This window comes from Antechinus flavipes, chromosome 1 (assembly GCF_016432865.1).
Source record: "Antechinus flavipes isolate AdamAnt ecotype Samford, QLD, Australia chromosome 1, AdamAnt_v2, whole genome shotgun sequence".
NCBI classification, from domain to species: Eukaryota; Metazoa; Chordata; class Mammalia; order Dasyuromorphia; family Dasyuridae; genus Antechinus; species Antechinus flavipes.
Window position 1 is genome coordinate 35,264,242 of NC_067398.1, and position 24,846 is coordinate 35,289,087.

At 34.1% G+C, this 24,846-nt stretch overlaps 1 protein-coding gene across 1 annotated transcript in view; it reads right to left on the reverse strand.

Moving 5' to 3' along the window:
• Window positions 1-24,846, reverse strand: part of CNTN3 (contactin 3) — a 433,701-nt gene that overhangs the window by 3,831 nt on the left and 405,024 nt on the right. Inside the window, exons 20-22 of the mRNA XM_051980952.1 lie at window positions 21,731-21,917; window positions 5,746-5,858; window positions 2,348-2,516 (exon numbers count right to left, since the gene is read on the reverse strand). Of these exons, the coding sequence (XP_051836912.1) occupies window positions 2,348-2,516; window positions 5,746-5,858; window positions 21,731-21,917 (469 nt within the window). The remainder of the gene's footprint in view (window positions 1-2,347; window positions 2,517-5,745; window positions 5,859-21,730; window positions 21,918-24,846) is intronic.

A 24,846-nucleotide genomic window follows, 5' to 3' on the forward strand; every position in this document is an offset into this window, starting at 1 on the left:
TTTAAGGATGTTTCTCTAAATAGAGAGAATATTTTTAATATATACATATATATGTATATATGTGCAAAATACATGAAAATATTTTGGGTACAACTGGTGAAGCATTAACAACTAAAAGGATTAGAAAATGTCCATGTATGAGATAGAATTTGAGTTGAGTTTTAAAGCAAAATAATGCTTCTAACAGGTGAACATCAGGAACTAGAACATTCTATACTTGGGAGAGAGCTTATATAAAAGTTTGGGAATGGGAGATGCAATATTGCATGGGAGAAATCGTTAAGAATGCTAGTTTGGAATCCAACCATTCTGGAGAGCAATCTGGAATTATGCCCAAAAAGTTATCAAATTGTGCATACCCTTTGATCCAGCAGTGTTTCTATTGGGCTTATACCCCAAAGAAATACTAAAAAAAGGAAAGGGACCTGTATGTGCCAAAATGTTTGTAGCAGCCCTGTTTGTAGTGGCTAGAAACTGGAAAATGAATGGATGCCCATCAATTGGAGAATGGCTGGGTAAATTGTGGTATATGAATGTTATAGAATATTATTGTTCTGTAAGAAATGACTAGCAGGATGAATACAGAGAGGCTTGGAGAGACCTACATGGACTGATGCTAAGTGAGATGAGCAGAACCAGGAGATCATTATACACTTCGACAACGATATTGTATGAGGATGTATTCTGATGGAAGTGGATTTCTATGACAAAGAGACCTAACTGAGTTTCAATGGATAAATGATGGACAGAAACAGCTACACCCAAAGAAGGAACACTGGGAAATGAATGTGAACTATTTGCATTTTTGATTTTCTTCCCGAGTTATTTTTACCTTCTGAATCCAATTCTCCCTGTGCAACAGGAGAACTGTTTGGTTCTGCAAATATGTATTATATCTAAGATATACTGCAACATATTTAACATATATAGGACTGCTTGCCATCTTGGGGGGGGTGGAGGGAGGGGGGGAAAAAACTAAACATAAGCGAGTGCAAGGAATAATGTTGTAAAAATTATCCTGGCATGGATTCTGTCAATACAAAGTTATTATTAAATAAAATAAAATTAAAAAAAAAAGAATGCTAGTTTGGCTGGAAAATAAAGTGTATGAAGGGGAATAATATGTAATGAGAAACAAAATACAGATTGCAGTAAAGTTATAAAAGACTTTTAATGCCCAAAAGATGAATTTACATTTGATTCTAGAGGTTACAAGGAGACACTAATGTTTGTTGGGCTGAAGAGTAACCTGATCAGACCTGTGTTTTGGGAATAAAGAATTTAGTGGCAATCTCTATCTCTAAAAATGGCCCTAGGGAGCCAAAGCTTTGGATAAAAATGACTAGAAAACTGGTTAAGTGAAAAAATTAGAGCTTTATGATGATTTTATAACTATTTTTCTAAATTAATTTTTTAAAGTAGTAAAGTTTTATTAATATGGACTTGTGTAAATAATAATTAATGAAAAACATAAATTAGAGAATATTCTTTGCAAACAAATACAATTGTCTTTTTTCTTTCCTTTCAAAGACTTGTATAAATTGAATTATTTGCTAACAACCAAGGAGAATATCCACTGGACCGTCTTTAATGAGGAGATCAGTTCTATCTGTAATTAGTAGTATACAAGCAATTAGAATGCTAATGACCTTTAAAAAGACTGTCCATAGGTTAAATACTCCCTGGCACAATTAATTTAATTAGCAAAACATTTCTTCTTACACAGTGCAGAGGCAGCTTTAGCCTAGGTTGAATAGTCACTTAAAAGGATTTTATTGACATGTTTTTAGTTTTATTTAAATTAATAATAACATTTATAACAATTTTAAGATGTACAAGATGCTTCATATGTATTATCTCTTCTGATTCTCCTAATAACTTAATGAGCTAAGTGCTATTATTATAGATAAGGAAAGTTATGCTGAAAGACACTAAGTGACTTGACCAGTGTCACATAGTTAGAAAGTGTTAAGTGCCTGAATCAGGGTTTGAAGTCAGGTGGTCCTGCTCTAGAATGGGTGCTCTATCCACTGTGCCATGTAGTTGTCCCAATACAGCTAGTTTCTTAAGGTAAGATAAGAACTCAGGTGAACCTGACTGTATGTCAGGGTTTTATGTCACATGACTTTTTTTCCTTCTTTCTTATCAGTTTCTACCATTTTCCATTCTCATCCTTTCTCCGTGACCTCCAAAGCACCATACTTCATAATGACTCAATAGTTGCAGTTTTAAGAATGGAAGAAAAAAGATTAAGTGTGGGGCTAATTGTACTCTGCCCATCGTGATACTGAACACATGATAATGCACTCACATCTCATCTACAGCCAGCAAATATCTCATAACATACTTGTTATCCTTGGGATTCGGATCTGCTCGCTACTGGTTCCATCACCACCATCCGTTGATGCTTTTACCTCAATGATATAGTCCTCATTAATAGGCAGCAAAAGTTCAGCCCATGTTTTGTTGGTGTTCAGTATGTTCATATTATTTTGGCTGCTTGTCCTGTAAAATACCTGCAGCACATAAAGAAATGCTTTTTGAGCAATCAGATTTTTTTTCATTACTATAAGTGATCTGACTGAATGAATATGTGCACAGTGGGATGTGGTGGAAGGTATGTGTGTGTGATTTCCATATGTGTGTGTGTGTGTGTGTGTGTGTGTGTGTGTTTAAGGGAATCATTTAACTTTCTTTATTAATGAAACCATTTTTCCCCTTATAACACAATGTACAGTAAAATGATAACATGTCAGTTGAAATCCTTTCTTGAAGTATTTAGAAATCATAGTTTCTAAAATAAGCATAAATCCCTCCACATGATTTTTTTCACCTTTTAAATCATGAGTTCAAAAAGCCAAAATAACAAATATAAAAGAAAAAGGCCAAGCAAAAGGTGGCCCTCTTACATTCTATCCCATGCACTATTGGGATTGTGAAGGGATGGGACAGTAGACTTTGTTTCTGAAGATGTTTCCATAAAAGAGATGGACTGAATATGGCTCATTATAGTTCCCCAAATCAGGGAATACAATCAATGTATAAGTTGCAGAGAAATAAGTTTTTTTTTTTTTTTTTTTTAGGTGAGTAAGCATATATTACAATTGTACTAAGGAAGAAGAAAGCTTTTCATCAGTAGCACTTTCCAGTTTTAGAGTCTATATAAGAGATTCATCTGGACATGACTGATAGCTCTGTCTCTAATATGAACAATCATCAGCCTTAGAGTGGAACATAACGAATGGGAGGAGACACTGGTCTTTCCAACAGTTCTTCCTCAGGAGTGAGCTACAAAGAATTTTATTTCCTTTGGGAAAATTCCTATAGCAATCCATTGGTGCCATACCCCGTTTCTTTTTTTAAATAAGTTTCTCATTTCTCATCAGATTGCTATTTCTTAAATGCAGTTTTACTGTGAATCTCAAACATGTTAAGGTACATGTTTGGTAAGGCATAAATCCATCAGCTCAGTTCTCATCTTATTTTGATATAGAAAAAAAAAAAAACCTACTAAGTTGAATAACATTTTTTTGGTTTTTCAAAATACAGTGTCAACCCTTTGGATACTGGACATAGATTGTTCACTAAAATCAATATATGTTACAAGAACTGCATGTTTCTAAATGCCCTCTTTTCTTTTCACACAATATTGATGGCTAATTTTGAGGTTTATTTATTCCATAGATTACCATGTGCTCCCCCCTCCAAATCATTGTTTTGTATATAATCTTCTGGTGATGAGTTTCTTTGTACTTAATTACTCAGTATGACTACTTTTTGCAAAGTATATCTTACTTATACTATTCCGTCATATATTGGACAGGATCTCTGTGGATGGTTTATGGGAAAGAATAAGAGAATCTGGTAACTTAGAAACTGAGATCTGCAGCAATGAAGTTAATTACTATATCAAAGATCCTGGATCCATTAAAACGATCATATTGGCAATAAACCAAATTTAAGTTATATTTGGATCCTACAGGATAGGAAATTTAAGTCATGCTCAATTGAGAAAATATGCCCAAGTACAGAAATCAAATAGGGTTTTTTTTGTGGTTGTTCTTTTGTTTTGTTTGGGGTAATAGTGATTTACCACTGGCTTTAGAGGGCTTTGGGGCAAGCTATACTGCATTGTGTCTATGGATCCCTTATAAATGTATATTAGTTTTAAGACCCTTTTCTTCAAACTCCAAGCTGAGATCCATTCCAAAGACTATAAAAGATTTTATTCCCATTTCATGTTAGCCCTTTTAAAACAGATAACTGATCGCTAGGTTGAACTATTCATCCTTGAGACACAGAAATGCAAGACTCGGGGATAGAACCCAAGTGCTGCTTGAAAAATGGCAGGAAAAGCCATCTGTTTGTTTATCCTGCCACATTTCACTAGCCAAAAAAGTAGGGGAAAACAAAAAGACTTAAAGTGTTGTGTCTGATTGAACTTAAACATATGATATTCATGAACTACGAACCAGAAAAACAAATAGAGAACAATTACAAAGAAATGAATTAATCAAGGATGTGTTTATATATGTATGGTCAACTAAAATCAGATTTACTAAAAATGCCTCAATTATTGCAGTCTATCAATGATAAATGATTTATTTGAGCACTACACATATGTGAGTTATAGGATACTAAAGTGTATGAAGAATTTTAGTTGGCAATCACCCAAGGGACAATAGAGAGGAATCTAGTGGGTGTCAACAGATCACAGAACAAATTAAATGAGAAATGTAGGATATGAAGGCTATTGGAAAAATGATATGATCAGAAAAAATGGCTTACTAAGTACAAGGTATAATTGAAGCACAGCCTGTTAACTAGACAATCTTAAATTAATGGAAAAAGTTGTGTAGACACTACTCTAACCCTCATCACCAATTTCATTCAGTGATGGAAAAAAAATGGAGTTGGGCTTGATCCAAAGGGCAATTAGGCATGAATTTCAATTTATAGTACTGGAAGACACACCCAAATCAGTGAGATCACAGATACCTTTGAGAACTGAATTATGCTTGAATTTTGCAAGGATGATAAGGCAGAAAAAAGCTTCCATTCCCCAACTGCAAACCATCCTCAACAAATATTTTTTTATGGAATAAATTTTCAGGAAAGTATATCATCCAAAGACAAAATATGAATATATTTTCCAAATGAGATTTTAATGAATAAATTTTCTAATAGTTATTCAGTTTTTTTTGAACAACAGCTTAATCTACTTTTTTGGTAGTAAACACTAGAAGTGATAAAATATTAAAATTTATTGCATAGTGAAATTAACTTTTTACACTCTCCACAAATTTGCAGCCCAATTTAAGAAATCTCAAAATGGCATCAGCAAATGAGGAAAACATACACGCAGCATTTAATTGCAACCAGAAAAAAATTTTTAATTCTCTTTTTGCCTGGAATTTTAGGTCTCAAGAATATCAAGTAATATGCTCTTTGCCTAGTAGAGTCCTTTGGCACATGGGGACAAAATGAATGCCTGCTTATTGTCTAAATCATGCAGAAAATGACATTAAATTCAATGTATTTTTTCTGCCCATTTTATTTTATTTTATTAAAGCTTTTTTTTTAATTTACAAAATATATGCATGGGTAATTTTTCCAACATTGACCCTTGCAAAACCTTTTGTTTCAAATTTTTCCCTCCTTCCTCCCACCCCCTCCCCTAGCTGGCAGGTAGTCCAATACATAATTCAACATATGTTTTAATGAAATGCTTGGAATTGTCTTTACCTTATATCCAGTTACTTCAGATTCATTGTCCATTGCTTTGACTTGTTCCCAATTAATTAATACCTTGGACTCTGTGGCATTCCAGACAATGTTCCCTGGTGGTTGACTAGGTGCTTGAAAGACAAAATGAAAACTTATTTCAAAACCTGTTGGCATGGATAATTTACTACATAGTTTTATTATTATTAGATTATTTTTGGATCTTAGATATGTCTGCTGTACAGTTTGTTAGTTAAACTATGAGGGGAAAATGATGAATATTGCTTTTTTAGACAAATTTTCATGGTTTACTGAGATTATTTTTTTTTTTGAATGCGCAATTTCATCAGTATGGATTTCTCCCAGTGTGGAGACTCTCTCTATCAATTCAAATTCCCAACTGTCCTCACTCTGTTAGAAGTCAATGAGTCAATGAAAAGAATATAATATGTTCAAAATCATAGAGTAAATATGGACCATAGACAAAGATTGAACCCATCAACTCAAAGATAAGGCCTCTCTCTGACTATAACATTGGCTCTCTGCCTAAGATTTGCACAAAGACAAAAACAGACAGTATATTTTACTCTTTTTATAATGTGTCTAAGTATACATAGCTCCATCAATGCATCAAGATAAATGGCAAAAAAAAAAGAACAAATAACACCCCTTAAAAGAACAAAAAATAAAGGAAAAGAAGCAACTTACTGACGAGTCCACAGTTATCCAATTTGCTAGATATTTCCTATATATTAGCCATGGTGCTGAGTAGCATATTCAAGTATTTGGGACAAGTTCTGGTACTGTGAAAACTGCTATTAAAGGAAGCTGTAAATGAGGGATGGGTGATTTTTAGGGACCCGAGTAAATTGAAGAGCAAGATGTCAAGTAGAAAGGCAAGGGAACTGCTTGTATTCCCTTTGACATAATAATTAAAGCCAAGGAAACATTATATTTTAATAGCTGTCACTTTCTAATTTTATATGCTGTTTTTGAGAAAACATTTTTAAAAGGCACTAGAACAAGGAGACATAATTTTGAAAAGTATAGTACCCCTATTAGAGAATGAATGGCCTGTGAAGAGGTGAAGAATTATTTATAACCTCATTTAATCAGGGCTAGCAAGGCCAAATGCAAAACAGACAATAGTGAATTAGCACTTAAGAGGTTAGAAGTCTCATTGAGATCATGTATCTAGGGGTCAGAGCCACTGACCTCTGAAAATATAAATGGAAAATATTTAACTAAATAAATAACAATACAAAAACCACTGAGTCCAACATCTTTCTTTTACAAATGAGGAAAATGAGTGAGTCCAGAGAGGCAAAGTAATTTTCTATCTATCAGGCTTCAGTTGTGTTCCTGGGGACACATAACACATAATGTTATCTCCAAAGACTCCAAGTCTCCAAAGACTAAGTTAGCTAAGTATGAGAAGAATTATCACCACAAAAGAAATGGGTATGTTTTTTTTTTTTTTTGACCAAGGAGATGGAGGAAACAAACCAAAGTACAAAATGCCCCTCAGGACAGAATGGCTTCTTTTTACCACTGTATTGATAGTAGTAGCTGTTGGAGAAAATAGGAAGAATACTAAGAACTCTCACTTCAAGAATAATATAAATATTCATTTAACATCAACACTCAAAAGTGAAAATCTTTATATATTGAGCAGAAGCAGGATATTTTAGTAGTTAGAGTTTGCTTTTCAGTCAAGAAGACATGTGGCTCATAATTATTATAATTTATTAATTTAATAAATATAAATCAAGGCCAATTCTGAAAAAAACAACAAATAACAGGACCTGGGGATAATTGGGATTGAAAGGCAGCCACAGCCTTAGACACTTTCATTTTAAGAACAGTATGGGGGTATAGTAAGAGAATACTGAAGGACCTTTCACTGATAGCTTTTCATATCCCTTCTAAGCTCTCAATCTAAGATCCAGTGGTATTATGTCTCAAAGACGTTTATAACAGAAACAAGACATGGGATGATTATATCATGAAAGCAAGTGATGAATAGCCTGAGGATTACACTGGCATTCATGATATGTTAAACAAAATAAACAACATGGGGAAATATGCTTTTAGAAGATTTACTGAATAAGTCTTATCATTAGACAAGGAACACACATGATGAGAAACCATAGGTGTGCTGCAATTTTCCCTGGTCCAGGGAAATAAATTCATGAAGCAGCTGTTGAAGTTGGAGTTCCATACTCATAAAATTTGGGGTTTTCTGATTAATTTTTGTTGTTATTTTTGTAGATTTTCTCAGGCCTATTTTTCTCACTAAAGTAAGAAACTCCCTATAAGGAAACTACTTCTATTAATGGGAATTTATAGGCAACTTCCATACCTGGAGGCTGACTGAGAGGTTACATGACTAGCCCAGAGAACAATAGTATGTATCTGAGGAAGAATTCAAATCAAGGACTCTAAGCTCCACTCCTAAATTCAACAGTACTTATTAAGAACCCATATTTTTACACTGTGTCATTTCCAGTGGCTTTCATTCCTGAACATACACTTGATGAGAGGGGCAGCATTAGCAGTAAAAATGATACCATGATTTGTATGTTGCTTGTGACCTTCATCAAGATATTAGATTTGATTCATAGATTTGATTTAGGCAAGATTTATGTCCTGCTTCCCAGAAGAATGCAAGAACATCTCCTTCCATTGTGGAGGAATGATGGCAAAGGCTGTAGATGTATTAAAAATATAAAATGCATTATGTAATTAATGGTAGCAATAAAGTTCAATTTTCACACCACTATAATTAGCTGTCTACTTTTTAGAAAAACTCTTTATTACCTTCAAGATTTGTGAAGGAGGCATCACTACTGAGATTAGATTAGAGAAGGATGTGCTTTGTAATCCAAATAAATCATAATGACAATAGCTGGATATCATATAAGGACTATGCATGTGTCCATGGCTCAGTCAGGACAATGCAATCCCAGAACTGTTGACTTTGCCAGTTCTCTTTTTATTAAGTGTTCCGTGGTACAGGTCTAAGGCAATAATAACTCTCTGGACAGCATTTCAACATTTACTTGGTAAATGTTTAAATTTTGAAAGTTGTTGCCTGGGTATGGTATCTCCCAACATGAGCAGAAATGACTTTTATATACAGTTTTTAAAGAAGCATATATTAAATTGGGCACAATGGTTAAGGAACTGCTCAGTGTTCTGGGTCACTTATTCTTTTTTGTATATTTGGATAGATAAATTTGATGATTAAGTTCAGCACAAAAAAGAAAGTGTTTAAAAATAAAATCTAAACTCAGCTGTTGTTTATCTTGAAAGATATTTCTTCAAATAGTAAAGTGTTGGCTTTTCTCCACCTTTCCAAACATCTAGAAAAGCTATGTGTGGCTTAGAAATTATAGGATTATACAACTAAAATTGGAAAGGATCTCAGAGGCCACAGAGTCCAACTATCAGAGAGATATCAGATGAGGAAACTGAAATCTATGGAGGTGACTTATTTAAGGTCACATAGCTAGTATTCATCAGAGGTGGGCTCTGAACACAGAGCCTCTAACTCCAGAACTAATAACTTTTATATTTTAACACAATTTCTAAATTTGTTGGGAATATTTAAGCATTTGTTTACTAGTTGATGATGGTTGCACTAAAAAAAAAAAAAAAAAGCATCAATTCAAAGGAAATTGGAAAGGTATTTCATGTAAAAAATCAGCAAGCCTCAGCAATTTATTAGCAGACTATCATGGATAAGATTCTTAAGCTTTCTTTGCTTCAGTTTTCTTTTTTGTAAAATGATATTAATAACCACTTACGTCACAGGGTTTTTGTGAAAAGAAAAACTAAAGTTTTCTAAAACAAAGTGCTATATAACATCTATTATTAATATTATTGTTCTTACATGAAGGTATTCTCAATAATTATTGTTGATGTTAAATAATATATCAAATTACTTTATTATAACACTATAATCCATGTACTAGACTTGATTTGTCTAATCTAATTTTAAAAAAAATACTGAAAAGAGACAATATGGCATGGTAAGTAGATAGCCAGCCTTTGGAGCCAGGAAGACAGGTTTAAAATCTGCTTCTGATTCATATTTATTGTGTGGCTCTCAGCAAGTCATTTAGACCCTTTGTGCTCCAGGCAATTCTCTAAAACTGTCAGCTACAGAGAATCTACCAAGCTATTTTGGTAGAGGGATTTTCTTTATCTGGGAATTCCCTCTATCTCTAAGATCACCATTCCAGTCCCTATCTCATTAAAATGCAAATCTTGAAAGCAGAGACTTTGGGGACATTTCTTAGGACAGTGCCTGGATATAGTATAGGTTGCTCAATAAATGCTTATTGACTATCTCTATTCCTAAATTGCTAAATAACAACAACAACAACAAAAATGTTCAAACTGTATTGACCACCCTTTGGCAACTGTGGAATAGAGAAAGAAACAGAGCAACGCATGACAAAAAGTGGGACAAATACGTCAGCCTATTGATAAAAATCTGATTTCATCTTCAGTGATCTATGAATTCACTGCCTCTGTCTCTAACAACTCAACACCTAGCATGTGAAAAAAGGAAATGAAAATATACTATTAGAAAGAGTGGCTACTTGGGCTAAGTACATAGCTAGTTAAGGAAGCTCTTCTCAGGTAGACACAATATTGAAAGCATCAATGGTTCAAGTCACTAGACAGCTCTTGTGGGATGTGTGGAAAAGAATGATGAGAAGTATTATTACTAAGAAGAGGAGACAGATGATGTGGCTTCAATTGACCAAATATTGTGTCTTCTACATGGAGAGACTAAGGAAAGGAATAAGCATTTATTAAGTGATATATAACAAGCATTGTATTTGTGGTTCAGTCCTTTTAATTGTGTCCAACTCCGCATGACCTCATTTGGGCTTTTCTTGGCAAAGATACTAAAGTGGTTTGCCATTTCCTTCTCCAGAGGCATTCAACTAAGCTTTTTTTTATTTTAAAACAAATATTACCCAATTTAAACATTACAACATTACAACCTGCAAATTAGACATTATTGTCCCCATTTGACAATGGAGGAAACTGAAGCTCAGAGAGGTTAGATGAGTTTATTCAGGACAAAACAGCTAAAAAGTATCTGAGGCTGGATTTGAACTCAGTTTTTCTGATTCTAGGTTCATTCTCTACTGCATTACCTACCATATCTCCCATGAAGGACATTAAGCTAAGTACTATACAGGCAAAAACAAAATCAATTCCAAGCAGTTTACATTCCATGGAAATGAGAATGGAGAAGGAAGTACTACACTATGAAAAAAAGTCTATAACATGGATAAAGTATAAAAGACAAAGAGTGATAGAATAATCAAGGTAAGAGAAAGCACATTTAATTGGGGGTAAAAATTCAGAGAAGGCCTTAAAGGAGAGCAGAGTTTTGGCAAAAGTTAAGAACTTTCAAAAGCAGAGAATTTTTAAGAAATGAATGAATGGCTGAATGGTGGTTTTTAGCTTTTTTGTGTGTGTGTCATCTGTCCATTTGACAATCTCATGACCCTAACAACCCCTTCTCAGATGAATTTTAAATAGATAAATAAATGTATAGAACTAGGAAGGAGACTAATTATTAGATTAAAATACAGTTATCAAAATGTATTTTTTTTAATTTCATGGACCCCAGGGTAAGAACCCTTGATTTAGAAGAAAACCTCTCAGGTTTGGGGCAGATTACCTGTAGAGGCTCTTGAAAGACATAAGTAGTAATAGTCTTGCAGAACGAGATGCTAGTGATGGTTTGTGACCTTCACTGCTGGAAGAAGTACCCATGTTGTAAGTTCCTAAATCGATCAAAGTAGGAAAATGTAACAATATAATGATTTCTTCTTTTTGCTTATATGTTAAAATCTCCGATATTAACCACAGAACTTGCAATCAGGTTATCTTACTCCCATCACTTTGTTCTATATTATTCAGCCTCTTAATTGCCTTAGAGCACCATGATATAAGCCTTATGATAGGAATTGTACTGTTATCAAAAAGAAACAAGATCTATTAGAAAGGACAATGGAGATGGAATCAGATACCAGGCTGAGAGCCCTCACTTTGATACTTGCTAGTCATATGATTTGGGGGATACCAGGTAGACCCCTTTGAGCTTTAGTTTCCCTCACCTGGAAAATGGGGTACTACTGGCAGGCTAGAACTCCTGACCGGAATGTGAAGAAATTACTTTATGAACTGTAAAGACTCTATAAAAGATGAATTATTATTTCCACTACTGAAATTGAGAACACTAGAAATCAATTTAATTGGCCAGGTACCCTTTTCCTAATGATTATTCCTCAGTGATGATCCTGCATTGACTGAAGGGGAAATTAATTTACCTTTCAAATTATGGAACTGAAATATATTAGTTGCTCTGGTGAATTAATGAGTAACACATGATCTGTTATTGAACTCTCTGGTGTCTGATCATATTAAGTGGAATGAGGAGCCAATAGTGGTTTTGACACAACTGTCTAAAAGGTCACTTTTAAAGATGATAGATATGGCTCTTCTATCATGAAAAACGGAGCAATTGTACAGAATCTGGGGAAGGGAGTAGGACTTGCCAGAAGAAATAGAAATGAAAACTACTCCATCCCCAAAGAATAATGAGAAAAGAGATGGTTGATATAAATAATTATAAGCAATTAAACTACTGATCCATATTAATGTCCACATAAGTATGGCCCAGTGGATACACTGCTGGACCTGAAGTCAAGAATAATTGAATTGAAATCTGAGCTCAGACACTTACTGTGTGACTCTGATTAAATATAACATCTGTTTGTCTCAATTTTTTCATCCATAAAATGGGGTTAATAATAATAGCATTTACCTCTCAGAGTTGTGAGGATCAACTGAGATGACATCAGTCAAACTAATAAATTTAGAACACTATGTTAATGTTAGCTATGTTTATGATGAGAGACAACTAGCTGGTACAATAGAGGAATGAGGAATGCCAGACTTGGAAGTAGAAAAACTTGGGTTTAAATCTGGCCTCAATTACATATTAGCTGTATGATTCTGGACAAGTCACTTGACTCTATTTGTCTCAGTTTCCTCATCTGTAAAATGAGCTAGAGAAGGAAATGGCCAACCATTTAATATCTTGCCATGGAAATCCTGAATGGGGTCACAAAGAGTTGGACATGATTGCAAACCACTCAGCGATAACAAATGCTTATAATTATTCATTATTATCATTGCTTTATTTTGAAAGTATCAGCACCTCTGTAAGTGGTTTTTCCTCTCCTAAGAAAGGTGGAGATAGGCATTGGATCTATGCTAGCACTGACATATGAGACACCTGGAAGAGTAAACAGCCTCCCCCTTGGGTCTTAGTAAATAGCATCTCTGTATCCACTAGTCTAGTTGCTGTATGGAAGCTAGGTAGCACATGGATGGAGTGCTGGGCCCAGAGTCAGGAAGATGAGTTTAAATTTGGCTTCAGATTTGAAACCACTTCAAGTGTGGATGAAGTATCTAGCTGTTAGCTCGGCCAAGTCACTTGCTCCTGTTTGCCTCAGTTTCCACATTTATAAAATGAGCTAGAGAAGGAAATGGCCAACCATTTTAATATCTTATCATGAAAATCCTGAATAGGGTCATAAAGAGTTGGACATTACTGCAAACTACTCAATAACAACAAATGCTTATGATTACTATGATTATTCATTATTATCATCACTTCATTTTAGAAATATCAGCCTCTTTGTGGGTAAACTCATTTTCCTCTCCTGAGAAAGACAGGTATAGGCATTGAGTCTAAAGCACAGACATAGAAGAACCTGGAAGAGGAAATTCCCTCCCCTGGTTCATAGTAAATACCATTTCTATAGCCGATAGTCTAACTGCTGTATGGGAGCTAGGTAGCACACTGGATAGGGTGCTGGACCTGGAGTCAGGAAGCTGAGTTCAAACCTGGCTTCAGATATAAACCCCCTTCAAGTGTGGTTGAAGTATCTAGCTGTGTGAACCTGGCCAAGTCACTTAATTCTATTTGCCTCAGTTTCCTGATCTGTAAAATGAATAGGAAAAGGAAAAGGCAAACCATGCTAATACCTTTGCTAAGAAAACTCCAAGTGGGGTCAGGAGGAGTCAGACATATTAAACACGACAACCTGTAGATTTAGAGAATGACCTAGACCAGTGGTCTAATTAAATAAAATTAAATAAAAGCAGTCCCCTGAGGGAACTATTGATTTAGAAAACCACATCTTAGCATCGTGTATGTTATTATATTATGTCTTTATTTATTTTATTAAACATTTCAAGTATTTGAAGCTGACTTGGGCCATCTTCAGGAGTTTTTCAACTCAAAGATAATGAATCTGACCCCTCTTGCCTCAAGGATGAGAGGCTGAAACACTAGTTCAAGGTCACATGATCACCACACATCAAAGGTGGAATTTGCATCCAGGTCTTTCTGGCTCTGAGGCTAACTCTCAGATGTGCTTTTTTCTCAGTCATAAATTGCTGAAGGCACCTGGCAATAAATTTCATATGCAGATATATCTAGGAAACTTGGGTCATTAGCTTATCCAGAACAAGTCAGTAAGAGTGTTTTTTGATGCCTTACCTAACATACTGAAAGTCTACAGAGCCATTGTGCTGACTTCACTGTCGGATGCTTGTGAAAACCAGACAGTTTACCACCAGTACCATGCCAGGAAACTGAATTGCTTGATTTGAATTATCTTAGGATGAATCTGAAGATCCATCCTTTCTAGAACTCATTCTACTGCAGAGGACACATTTCCTTTGGGCTGGCCATGTTGTCAAATGCTAAGTGTACAAAAGACTCATGCAAGAAAAGAGCTCACATGGAGGTCAGATGAAGCTACTCAAGAATACTTTCAAGGTCTAGAACAGATTGGGAGCTAGGGGAGACACTGGCACAGGATTGCCCAGCATGTATAGAAAGTCCCTATATTCTCTGTGCAAAGCAGAACTGCAGGAACTCAAAAAACACATGACATGCAGGGATTGAGTCATCTCCACTACAAATGTTAATGTGGACCTTTTGTGCCCAACCATTGGTAGAACATTCTTAGCCTGTCCTGGTTAGTCATACCATACCCACACTTTAATATTTTGATTTTCTTTAAGAATGAAGGACAGCAACCATACCATAACGTTAAAAAAGCAGGAACTTTAGGTTACCTCCTTCTGCCTGCAAGTGTCACAGGGCCCTCCATCATTCAGGCTAACAACACAAACTGGAAGGTCAAAAATGGATTGAACTCTTACAGAAATGAATCACCTGCCTACTTTCTCAGTCATATAGACACGAGTTTACAAGACTCATAGCAATGTTCATTCCACATGAGTCATGCCTTGAACAGGATAAGTTACAAGATTCAGTTTCAGTTGACTTCCCAATTTGTGGCCTGAGAAAGTCCCATATGTAGCACATTTTGATACTTATATAACATAAGAAGTGTCAGTATCCATTCAGAAACAGGAAGTGTCAGTATTCATTCAGAAACAAAAACTCCATTTGAAAGGAGGTTAAAAAATATCTTGAGCCACAGATCATGACTAAGGCACTAAGAAAGAATGTATCCTTTGTTACAAAGAGGCAAGTACAAAATTGAGGTAAGAAAAAACTTGCTGACAATGGTTATTCATTCAATTGATCATGTCCGATTCTTCATCACCCAATGCTGTTCAGAGGTTTTCTTGCTAAAGATATCATAGTGTTTTGCTCTTTCCTTCTCCAGCTCATTTTACAGATGAGGAAACTGAGGCAAACAGAGTTAAGTGACTTGCCCAGCATCACACAGCTAATAAGCATCTAAGTATTATTTTGAACTCAGGACTTCCTGACTCCAGACCTAGCATACATCCACTGAACTGTCTCTTTTTAAGAATTAGCATCATCCAAAATATGAAATTCACTGCTCTAGCAGATCATTAGTTACTCTCCAATGATACAGTTGACCACTTGTCTGACAGATAGTAGAAAAGTTTCCTTTTTTAGATCTAAATTGAATTCAGTGGACACTGAGGTTCCATTCAGATGTGAAATGCTGTGATGCCGAAAATCCCAGATTGAAGAATTTCATAGTAGAGGCACATTTACTCAAAAGACTCAACTATTTCAGTTAACTAATTAATTTGGTTCCCTCTAATTAAGCATGATCAAACTCTCCATGTTTACCTACTACCCTAGTCAACTCTTATCCAAATCTCATATTTATACCACTAATACTATCACCTAGCACCATCATCCCTCATATTTCAAGTGCCACTGTCAATTATGTAGTCCCTCGTTTGGAGAGGTTTTTACTAATACTATTTCATTTTATTCTCATGGAAACCTGGGAGTTATTCCCATTTTGCAGATAAGGCAAGTTGCCACAGAGTAACACCCCTCCCCAAGGGCAAGCTAGGTTTCCTCAATTTCTCCGGATATCCCAAGAGTACAAATGTTATGTTTGGGCTGTGCATTCAATTGTAAATAAAAGGCATCTACAACCTGCTGAGAAATCTGCAATAACCCCAGCAGTATTCTTTTGATGATTGATTTCCCTTCATGTAGTATGTTTATCTTGATTTGGCTTACTTAGATAATTGTGCTGGTAGGGACTGAGGTATATAAAATGTAAAGCTGATTACAAGCCCCAGTGCTTCACTCTCACCTTCAGTGAACTAACACATGTTGAAAGAGTAATTTTTTTTTATTAAAAACAAATCCTTGATATGATTAATTGTTCAAAAATAGCTACTATATTTTCAGCAAGAAGGTGAGAAAGTGCAAACACTATAAAGAAACTACACTTTCATCAACTCAAGTAAGATTATCAAGTGTTGTTGTTTTTTTTTTTTTCTTCTTCTTTTTTTAGATGAACAAACCTGCTGACATCCCAATTGGGAAATATTCAAATTTTCTCTTTTTTCAAATTCCAGAGGAAGTACCCTTCTTTGCAAAGAGACTAGTCCAAATGTGGTGGAAATCACAGTCTATTAATATTCAAAAAGATGATGAAATTTCAAATGTAACTGGTTCTTCTTCTCTGAGATCTTTGTAATCACTTTCCTTTCAAATCAGGAAGGTAACTGGTAGAAGTATTGAGCAAGTTGAGATTTTTCAACAGGGACCTGACCATGGAAGCCTGATTAATGATGCCATTTACTGATCACATTAAAAAAAAAAAAAAACCTTAAGAAGAGAGACACTGAAAGATGAGGACATATCTGAGAGGGGAAAATAATGAACAAAAATCCATTTTAAAAGTAAAAACTTTTGTGGTTTTAATTGCAGGAAAATTTTTGAATCAGTCTGACTCATTTTATACAGAGAAGAGGCAGAATGAGATTATATAACTTGTTCAAGCTCACAGACATAGTGTATGAGGCAGAATTCAAACCAAGTCTTTATAAGATTAAATGTAGTCTTCTCCAACTAGTCTTCAATTAAGTCAAGATTGTCATAGGTGGAAAACAACATAAAATCACAGATTTTGTCCTGGAAGAAATGTTTAGGTAGCACATAATCCAAGGCTCTGATTTTACCAATGAGGAAAAAGAGCTCCAGTTATATGACAGGATCATAAATCTAGAACAGAAAGGATGCCAGGCCTCATCTAGCCCATCATTTTGCAAATGAGAATAGTGAGAAGAGTAAAGGAGAACAAATAATTATTCAAGGTGACCTAAGTACTAAGTAGAACATTCTTGAATTGAATTGAGATCTCTGAAATCCAATTCTTGCTACTCTATCCCATTTTGTTGAGTCACTTCCAGTGAACATTCATCACGTCTCTTTTCAAGAAGATGGTTAATAAATAAATAAATAAATAAAAATGGTAAGACATAATCATTTTTTTTTAAGATACATAATTTGGTACTAAGAAGAAGTATATTGTTTATAATCCCCACTTTTTTTTATTAGTACTTCTCTTATACAATCTAATCTCAGAAATCTCCACTACATTCCAAATTTATATCATACCATAAACTATATTAAAAAAGGACAAGTTCTGAAGTCAGGAGGACCTGAGTTCAAATCTGGTCTCAGATACTTAATACTTCCTAGCTGTGTGACCATGGGCAAGTCACTTAATCCCAATTGCCTCAGCAAAAAAAAAAAAAAAAGTAAAGGGCAAGTTCACTACAGCCTTGACAAGATGGAGGACGACTTTGAGTATGGGATGACTATTTATAGTCGCTTGCCTTTTTCTGTATTTCCAGCACTTAACACCTTCTACATAGAGGATACTTAATAAAAGTTTATTACAAATTGAATTGAAATAAAAAATACAATGAACAAGACAGCTATGTGGAAAAGCTCATCACAACAGTGTTGCCCAGAAGTTGATGAACTGGAAGGCCCTTGCATCCCACAAAGAAACTACCACTAAACCATGAAGAAGTTGTGATTTCTGTGAATGGTCTCCCCTTTCAGAGACCTAAGGAATCATGATGCTTTTAGTGTCCTGGACTATGCCTATATAATTCATTATTCTCTTTAGAGATTACAAATATTTCCCTAGAGGTAATTTCCTTCCTTGTGTTAATGACACATTTGTAAAAGGTGTAAGATGAAAACATGCTAAGTGTTACATTGTTCATCAAGATTTAAAATAGATGTTAAAAATAAAAATACCCCAAAAATACATTCAATTATATTTCAGTGATTGAAATAAAAGATCATTCTTTGAACTTGAGAATTTGGGAATTAATGAGTGACTTTTTTTTTTCTTTTCACATAGAATCTTCACGGGATAACTCTTTTTACATTCTTGATAAATTATTTGACCTCTCTTCTTGAACATATCCAAAACGATGCAACTTACTACTTAACAAAGATTTCAAGTCCATGGTAGGCAGCTCAGCCTTGAAAACTAAAAGGTCAGTTTCCTAATTTGCAAATAGCAAATTACAAGACCTTCTTTTAACTCTGTTAATTGTGAAAAAGTTTTGTTACATTAAACAGAAGTCTTCTTAAGTATAATTTTTAAATGAACATTTTTTAAAAACTTAATCTCAGAACATAGTTATTGTCTCCTTCCTCTTATTCTCTTCTTTCACTGTGATATACTCATTTCTTATATTACATCACTACTACCCTCATTACTGCAATTTCTACTGTTATTGTTACTACTACTACTACCACTACTATACTTTCTCCTCCTCTTTTTCCTCATATTCCTTCTCTTCCTTTTTTCTTTTCCTTCTCCTGTTCCTTTTACTCTATTATTCCTATTACCACCACCACCATCACCACCACCACCACCACCACCACCACTACTACTACTACTACTACTATTACTACTACTACAATTACAGTTATTTCTTTTACTGCTGCTGCTGCTACTACTACTCTAATACTTTACATTTATGTGTGTGTGTGTGTGTGTGTGTGTGTGTGTGTGTATGTGTGTAAGCATTTTAAAGTTGAGAGAAGTGCCCACATATCTCATTTGACCCTCACAACATGTCTGTAAGGTCAGTATTGTTATGAGGCTGAAAGGTCCAGGGTCAGCTAGGATGTATCTGAGACAAGAATTGATCTTAGGTTTTCCTGAATCCAGGTTAGTCAAGTCCTCTCTGTACTATGCCATCTAATTGTAGTAGTAAATTCGAATTGTTTGATTTTATCAGAAAGTCATTAGTTATTAATGTAAGTATTTTTTTGTCATGAGAATCCTACCTATCATCAGAAAGACATGTCTGAATCCCACTTCAGGGGCTACCCTGTTATACTCAGATAAATCTTCTAGCTTCAATTTCTTCAAATGTAAAATGGGAACAACTAACAACCCTAAGGATTGTTGCAAGCATCAAATGAGAAAATATATGGAAAGTGCTTTCCAAAACTTAAATCTCCATATAAATGTTAGCTATTATTACAACATAAGTGTAATCACAAACATTTAAACCCATTGAAATCAAACAGATTCCCTCAGAAATCTGAATTCTCTGATATTTGAAAAGAAAGTTGTTTTCTCTTAATTTGTAACAGATGATACTTGATCTAACACTAAGCAAGCCTGACAAGTAGGAGTCTCACTGGTCTTTTTAAGCAATTAGACAAGACTGATTTATAGGGATTACATTAGTCATCTGCAAATTGATGTGATAAAGTAATTAAAAAGAGTTGGCCTTAAAAGCAGGTTAAGCATTACCCCTGTTATCTAGTTTACCCTCTGAATTTGGTAGTCAAATAAGTTTTCTACAAATATAGGAAGCAGGGGTCAGGAGGTTTTGGCTTTTTCTAGGCCTCTGACATGAAGGTGTGTGCTGTGATCATCACTTCTCACTGCACCAGGCAACTCTCTGAGATTATAAATATTGACGGGTTGCTAAACTGTATCAATAATTGGAAGTTTCACAAAAGGAAGTTCTCCATATTAATGAAATCATTTTCAACTACCTCTCCTCTTCAATGAGCATAGTTTATTAAAGTCAAAAATTATGAATGTAATAGCCAAATACTATTGTGGTTTATGGTCTGAAATTCCAATGTGGTGGACTAAAGTTTTCATGTTATAAATTATAAACCAACTATGCTGAAAAATGTTATTCATTCCTTTATGTATATATAAAGAAAAAGTGCACATTAATGATTTCTTAAAATTTAAGGCAACAGAGTGTGGTGTTTTTAAATACAGAGAAATGTAACATGATGCTCCATTAATGAAACTAAAGACTATAGTAGTAACTTCACACTGAGGCTCTTATAATTTGTATGTTGTTTTTTTTTTTTTTAAATGTGAATTAATAATGAATAAAAACTGATTCAAACATACACAATGTTTTCATGGATGCTGTGCTGCAATATTAAAAACTTCAGTACTCAGGCTGAATAACATTTGCAGGTGATATTTTCTTAGGAGAAATAATTTTTCACCTGCCAAATGGTCAAACTATGAGAATGTAATAAGATATGAAATGTAATCCACCATTCCTGTATAATAGTGGTTTATCTGGAACATCCAAGTAAGACTCAAAAATCAAATAGTATTGATTTGCTTGTGGAATTATGTTGATTAGAAAGTAACCTTCACTGGTGATTTTGAGTTGTATTTAAGTTTTGATACACGATCATTTAAAGATTACTCAATTTGGTAGGAAACACTGCCTTTTCCAGCTGACATTTTTACTTTTATTTTTGAGAGGGGAGAAGGTATTAATGCTGACCTATATTATTTGAAGATTCATTTATTTAATCAATTAGCATCATACTCAGGCAAAATAAAGTTTGAAACAGCTGATACTTTTGGTTGAGCTATTTTGGACTTCTCATAAAAAATCAAACCTGGAGGATTTAAAACAATTTATAACAAAAGAATTAATATCAATTATACTAGTTATAAGATAACCATATGGTATTATAAACCATCTAGTCCAATCACTTAATTCTGTGTATTTTTAAGTATGTATATAAATGCATATGCATATACATATATGTCTGTGTTTATAAATGCATGTTTATATGTATATTCAGATAGAACATAGATATGTATATTCAGATAGAACATAGATCTAGAGATAACAGATGGCAGATAGATGAATAGATAAGATAAGTGTGTATATAGGTAGAAAGATAAATAAATGAAAATTGAGGCCCTGAAAAATTATGTAACTTCTCCAAGGATTTGAACCCAGTTCCTCTGCCTCCAAAGCAAATTATATTTTTAGATTCTTTCATAAGAGAGTACAATGGATTTGTGTAGCTTAAAAGGCACCGAGGCTTCAGGGATTTCAAGCCCATTTCCATGTGTAGACTCTATCTTAAAGTGCCAAGATATTTTCTATGAAAAAGGTCTTAGGGCTTTGGGCCTTTTGCATACTAAATATCTTGGCACTTTTGTAGTGAGGAGCTGCATTTTTGGATTTCACAAAATAATGGAAACAGTAATTGATTTGGTCATCCCCAGTGACACATATGGTCTTAATTTTAAATGCAAATGCAAATTATGTACCATATGGGGCTCCTTCCTTTCCATTCAGAGAATCTGAAAATACCTACGCATTTTCTTTGTGGTTGCATTCACTGTTGCACTGAAAGGCCCCGTCCCAGCACTGTTGTATGCTCGGACAGCAGTATAATATACTAAGTTGCTCTGCAGGCCCTTGAGTCTGGCCGATGTCTCATTCCCCATGACCTTGACTCTGTTGGATGAATCTTCTTTGCCTCCATTATTCCAGTATCGGATCTAAAAAGGGGGACAAAAAGTAATGCAATGATGTTGGTGCTGTTCATGAAAGACCATCTAACACAAAAGTATGATTTTTCCTTGAGCAACCTTTGACACTGTGTTTTATTTTATAATGATAAAACTGCAAGGATGAAGCTTTTAGATAAATATTAAATGACCACATTCCCATGACCTAACTCTCTCTGCAATTATGAGTGTGAAGATGAGATATGCCATGGAACATCTTTTATAAAATCTATTTCCTTCTCAAATTTTAATAAAAAGATACTCTCTATGTCATAAAGATTTTATAGAGAAGAAAAAGCAGTTGCTTATATCTTCTTGGAAGTCCACAATGTTTTGTTTCGTTTCTTTTCCCCAATCATTAAATATATTTAGAGAACTGGAGAAAGAATCGGAAAAGCCAGGTTTCAAATGTTATTTCTAAAACCAAGTAGTGTATAATCCTGGGCAAGTCAATTGATTTCTCTGAATGTCAGATTCCTTATTAGTAAAATAGTGATAATAATAGATAGATAGTAATGTAGTTCATCCAACAGGAGATTTAGAAAAGAGTCAATGCTATAAAATAAAGTTTTTATCATTGTTATTATATGTATATATAAAATGATGATATAAAAATATCATCATTTTTTATTATTGAAAATCATACCCTCAATGCCATCAAAACTGTGTAATCACCATTATGGTGGTTATATACACACACACACACACAGAGACACACACACACATCCATACACACATTCACATCCATATATACATATATAAACATATATGTATGTAGATATATGTTGTCTTCTCTGATAATATGTAATTTCCTGGAACTAAGAACTGTTTCATAATTGTGCTTTCCTTGTAACACCTTACATACTTCCTGGAACATAATTAATCAGTGCTAATGAATTGGTTGATAGATGCTATGTATGCTTACTAGTACAGTGTCTCTTCACATATTTATCTTCTTTAGAAATTTTAGAATTTGTCATCAATAATGAAAAATTGTGATGTAAATGTTGTGATGGAAATGTTTTATTTGGTCCCCTATTGGGCTTTTTCCAGTTTTAACTACAGATTCTTTAGAAATGATCCTTAAGTTGGATGTCATGCTTTCTGGAGGCTTGATGTATCTACCATGAATTTTTACAATATTAGGAGGCAATACTTATTATAATTTCCATCATTTTATATATAATTCAAATCACTTAATATCTTTATCTCACAAACTAATATTGCTTTTGTCAAGTTAAGTAAAATCAACTTAAGCACTGTAGTCCTTTATATCTAGTAATTTGGCTAATTTTGTAATTGTTATTATTTCTCTTATGGAAAAAAAAAACCCATCATTAATATTGGGCTTTGAATCAACAACTAACCAGACTGAATTACCATTCCTAGAACTGTAGTTTTAGAGTTAGAAGGAATTTTTAACATGATCTAATCTTGTTCCCTAGTTTTCCAGATGAGAAAATTTAGGCCTAGATTAATCAACTGATTTGCCTGAAGTTGCATATGCAGTCACTTATAAACCAATAGTAAACCAGTTCCTTTGATTCCATGTCCAGTAGTATTTCTAGTGAACTTCAGGGAAATTTCTTTGAGAAACAAAATTGTTAGCTATTCTTTTAGTCTTCTTTTCTCTCAAGTACAAGGGAAACTTTGTCCAAATTGTGCCAAAAGTCTACTGAAAGAAATCTATATTAGATTTCCAAGGAATCTAAATACCTTTCTATACATGTTTTATCAAAGATAACAAAGAAAAAATGTATTTGAAAAAGCAATAAGCAATAAATTAGTTTCTTATTTCTTCTGAAATGAAACTCAGTATATAAACTAATTATTTTATTTCTTTAATAGGAGACTCTTTCCAGAACTTAATTTCTAAAACTACTTTATAAAACCTTATTAAGCTAATATCAATTTACCTAAAACTTTAGATAATTTTAAGTATTTGGTGTTCCTCAGTCATTTAGATAACCTATCATTTCTTAACAAATCTAATAGATAACCAAAGTGCACCTCATTTAAAAATCTACTTTGCCCTCCTTCCACAAGTCTGTTAAAAGGATCATATTGTTCCTTAGATAGGACAATGCTTAGCTAAAAATAAGATATTTGAAATTCCATTTCTCATACTTTTCAAAAACTGGATCAAGGAATCTAAAATACCAGCTCTGCTGTACATGTCCAGGCTCACTTTCTTATAAGCTGTCATCTTTATTATATCAGTTAACTCTTTGAGGCTCCAAATCCTTACTTGCAAAAGGGCCTTTTTAAACTAAATGAAGCCTAGGATTATCACAACAGCCAAAAGCCCTCTGCAAACTGAAAAGCAGAAATGTGTGAGCTATTGTTCTGATGATCCTTAATATGGAGCTTGCTGCAAAATTACCTATTCTTATCACATATTCTATGGGAAAATAGATCATCCACTGACTGCATTGTATTTTGATCAAAACATGAATTATGAAAAATGTTGATCTTAGGAAATTCTTAGAAAGAGCTTTTAAAATTTGTTTTCCATTTCAGCTACAATATAATTTGCACTACACCTCCAAAAATGTTTTAGCAATTTGCTAATCCTCTTCTGATGTAATCTGCAAGGAAGAAGGAAAGTAGCTTGTTGGGGCAATTATGAAACAAATTCCATTAAAATAGACTATCTAGTTCAGATCACCCAATAACCCAATTTTAGGCTTATTTACGTGAATCATTTGTATAACTGTCTAGATGTGCAACTATAGTTTATTTTTATTTAAAATGATTAGGCATGGGAAACTTTACCAATGCTGATAAGGAATTAGCTTTATGCATAAGCCTTTCCATTGAGATCACCTTTTGTTCCATTTTATTTAAATGTTTGGTGTAGTATTTTTTTTTAAGTGACCATTAATATAACAGGAAACAAACATCCTTGTCCAAGTGTTTG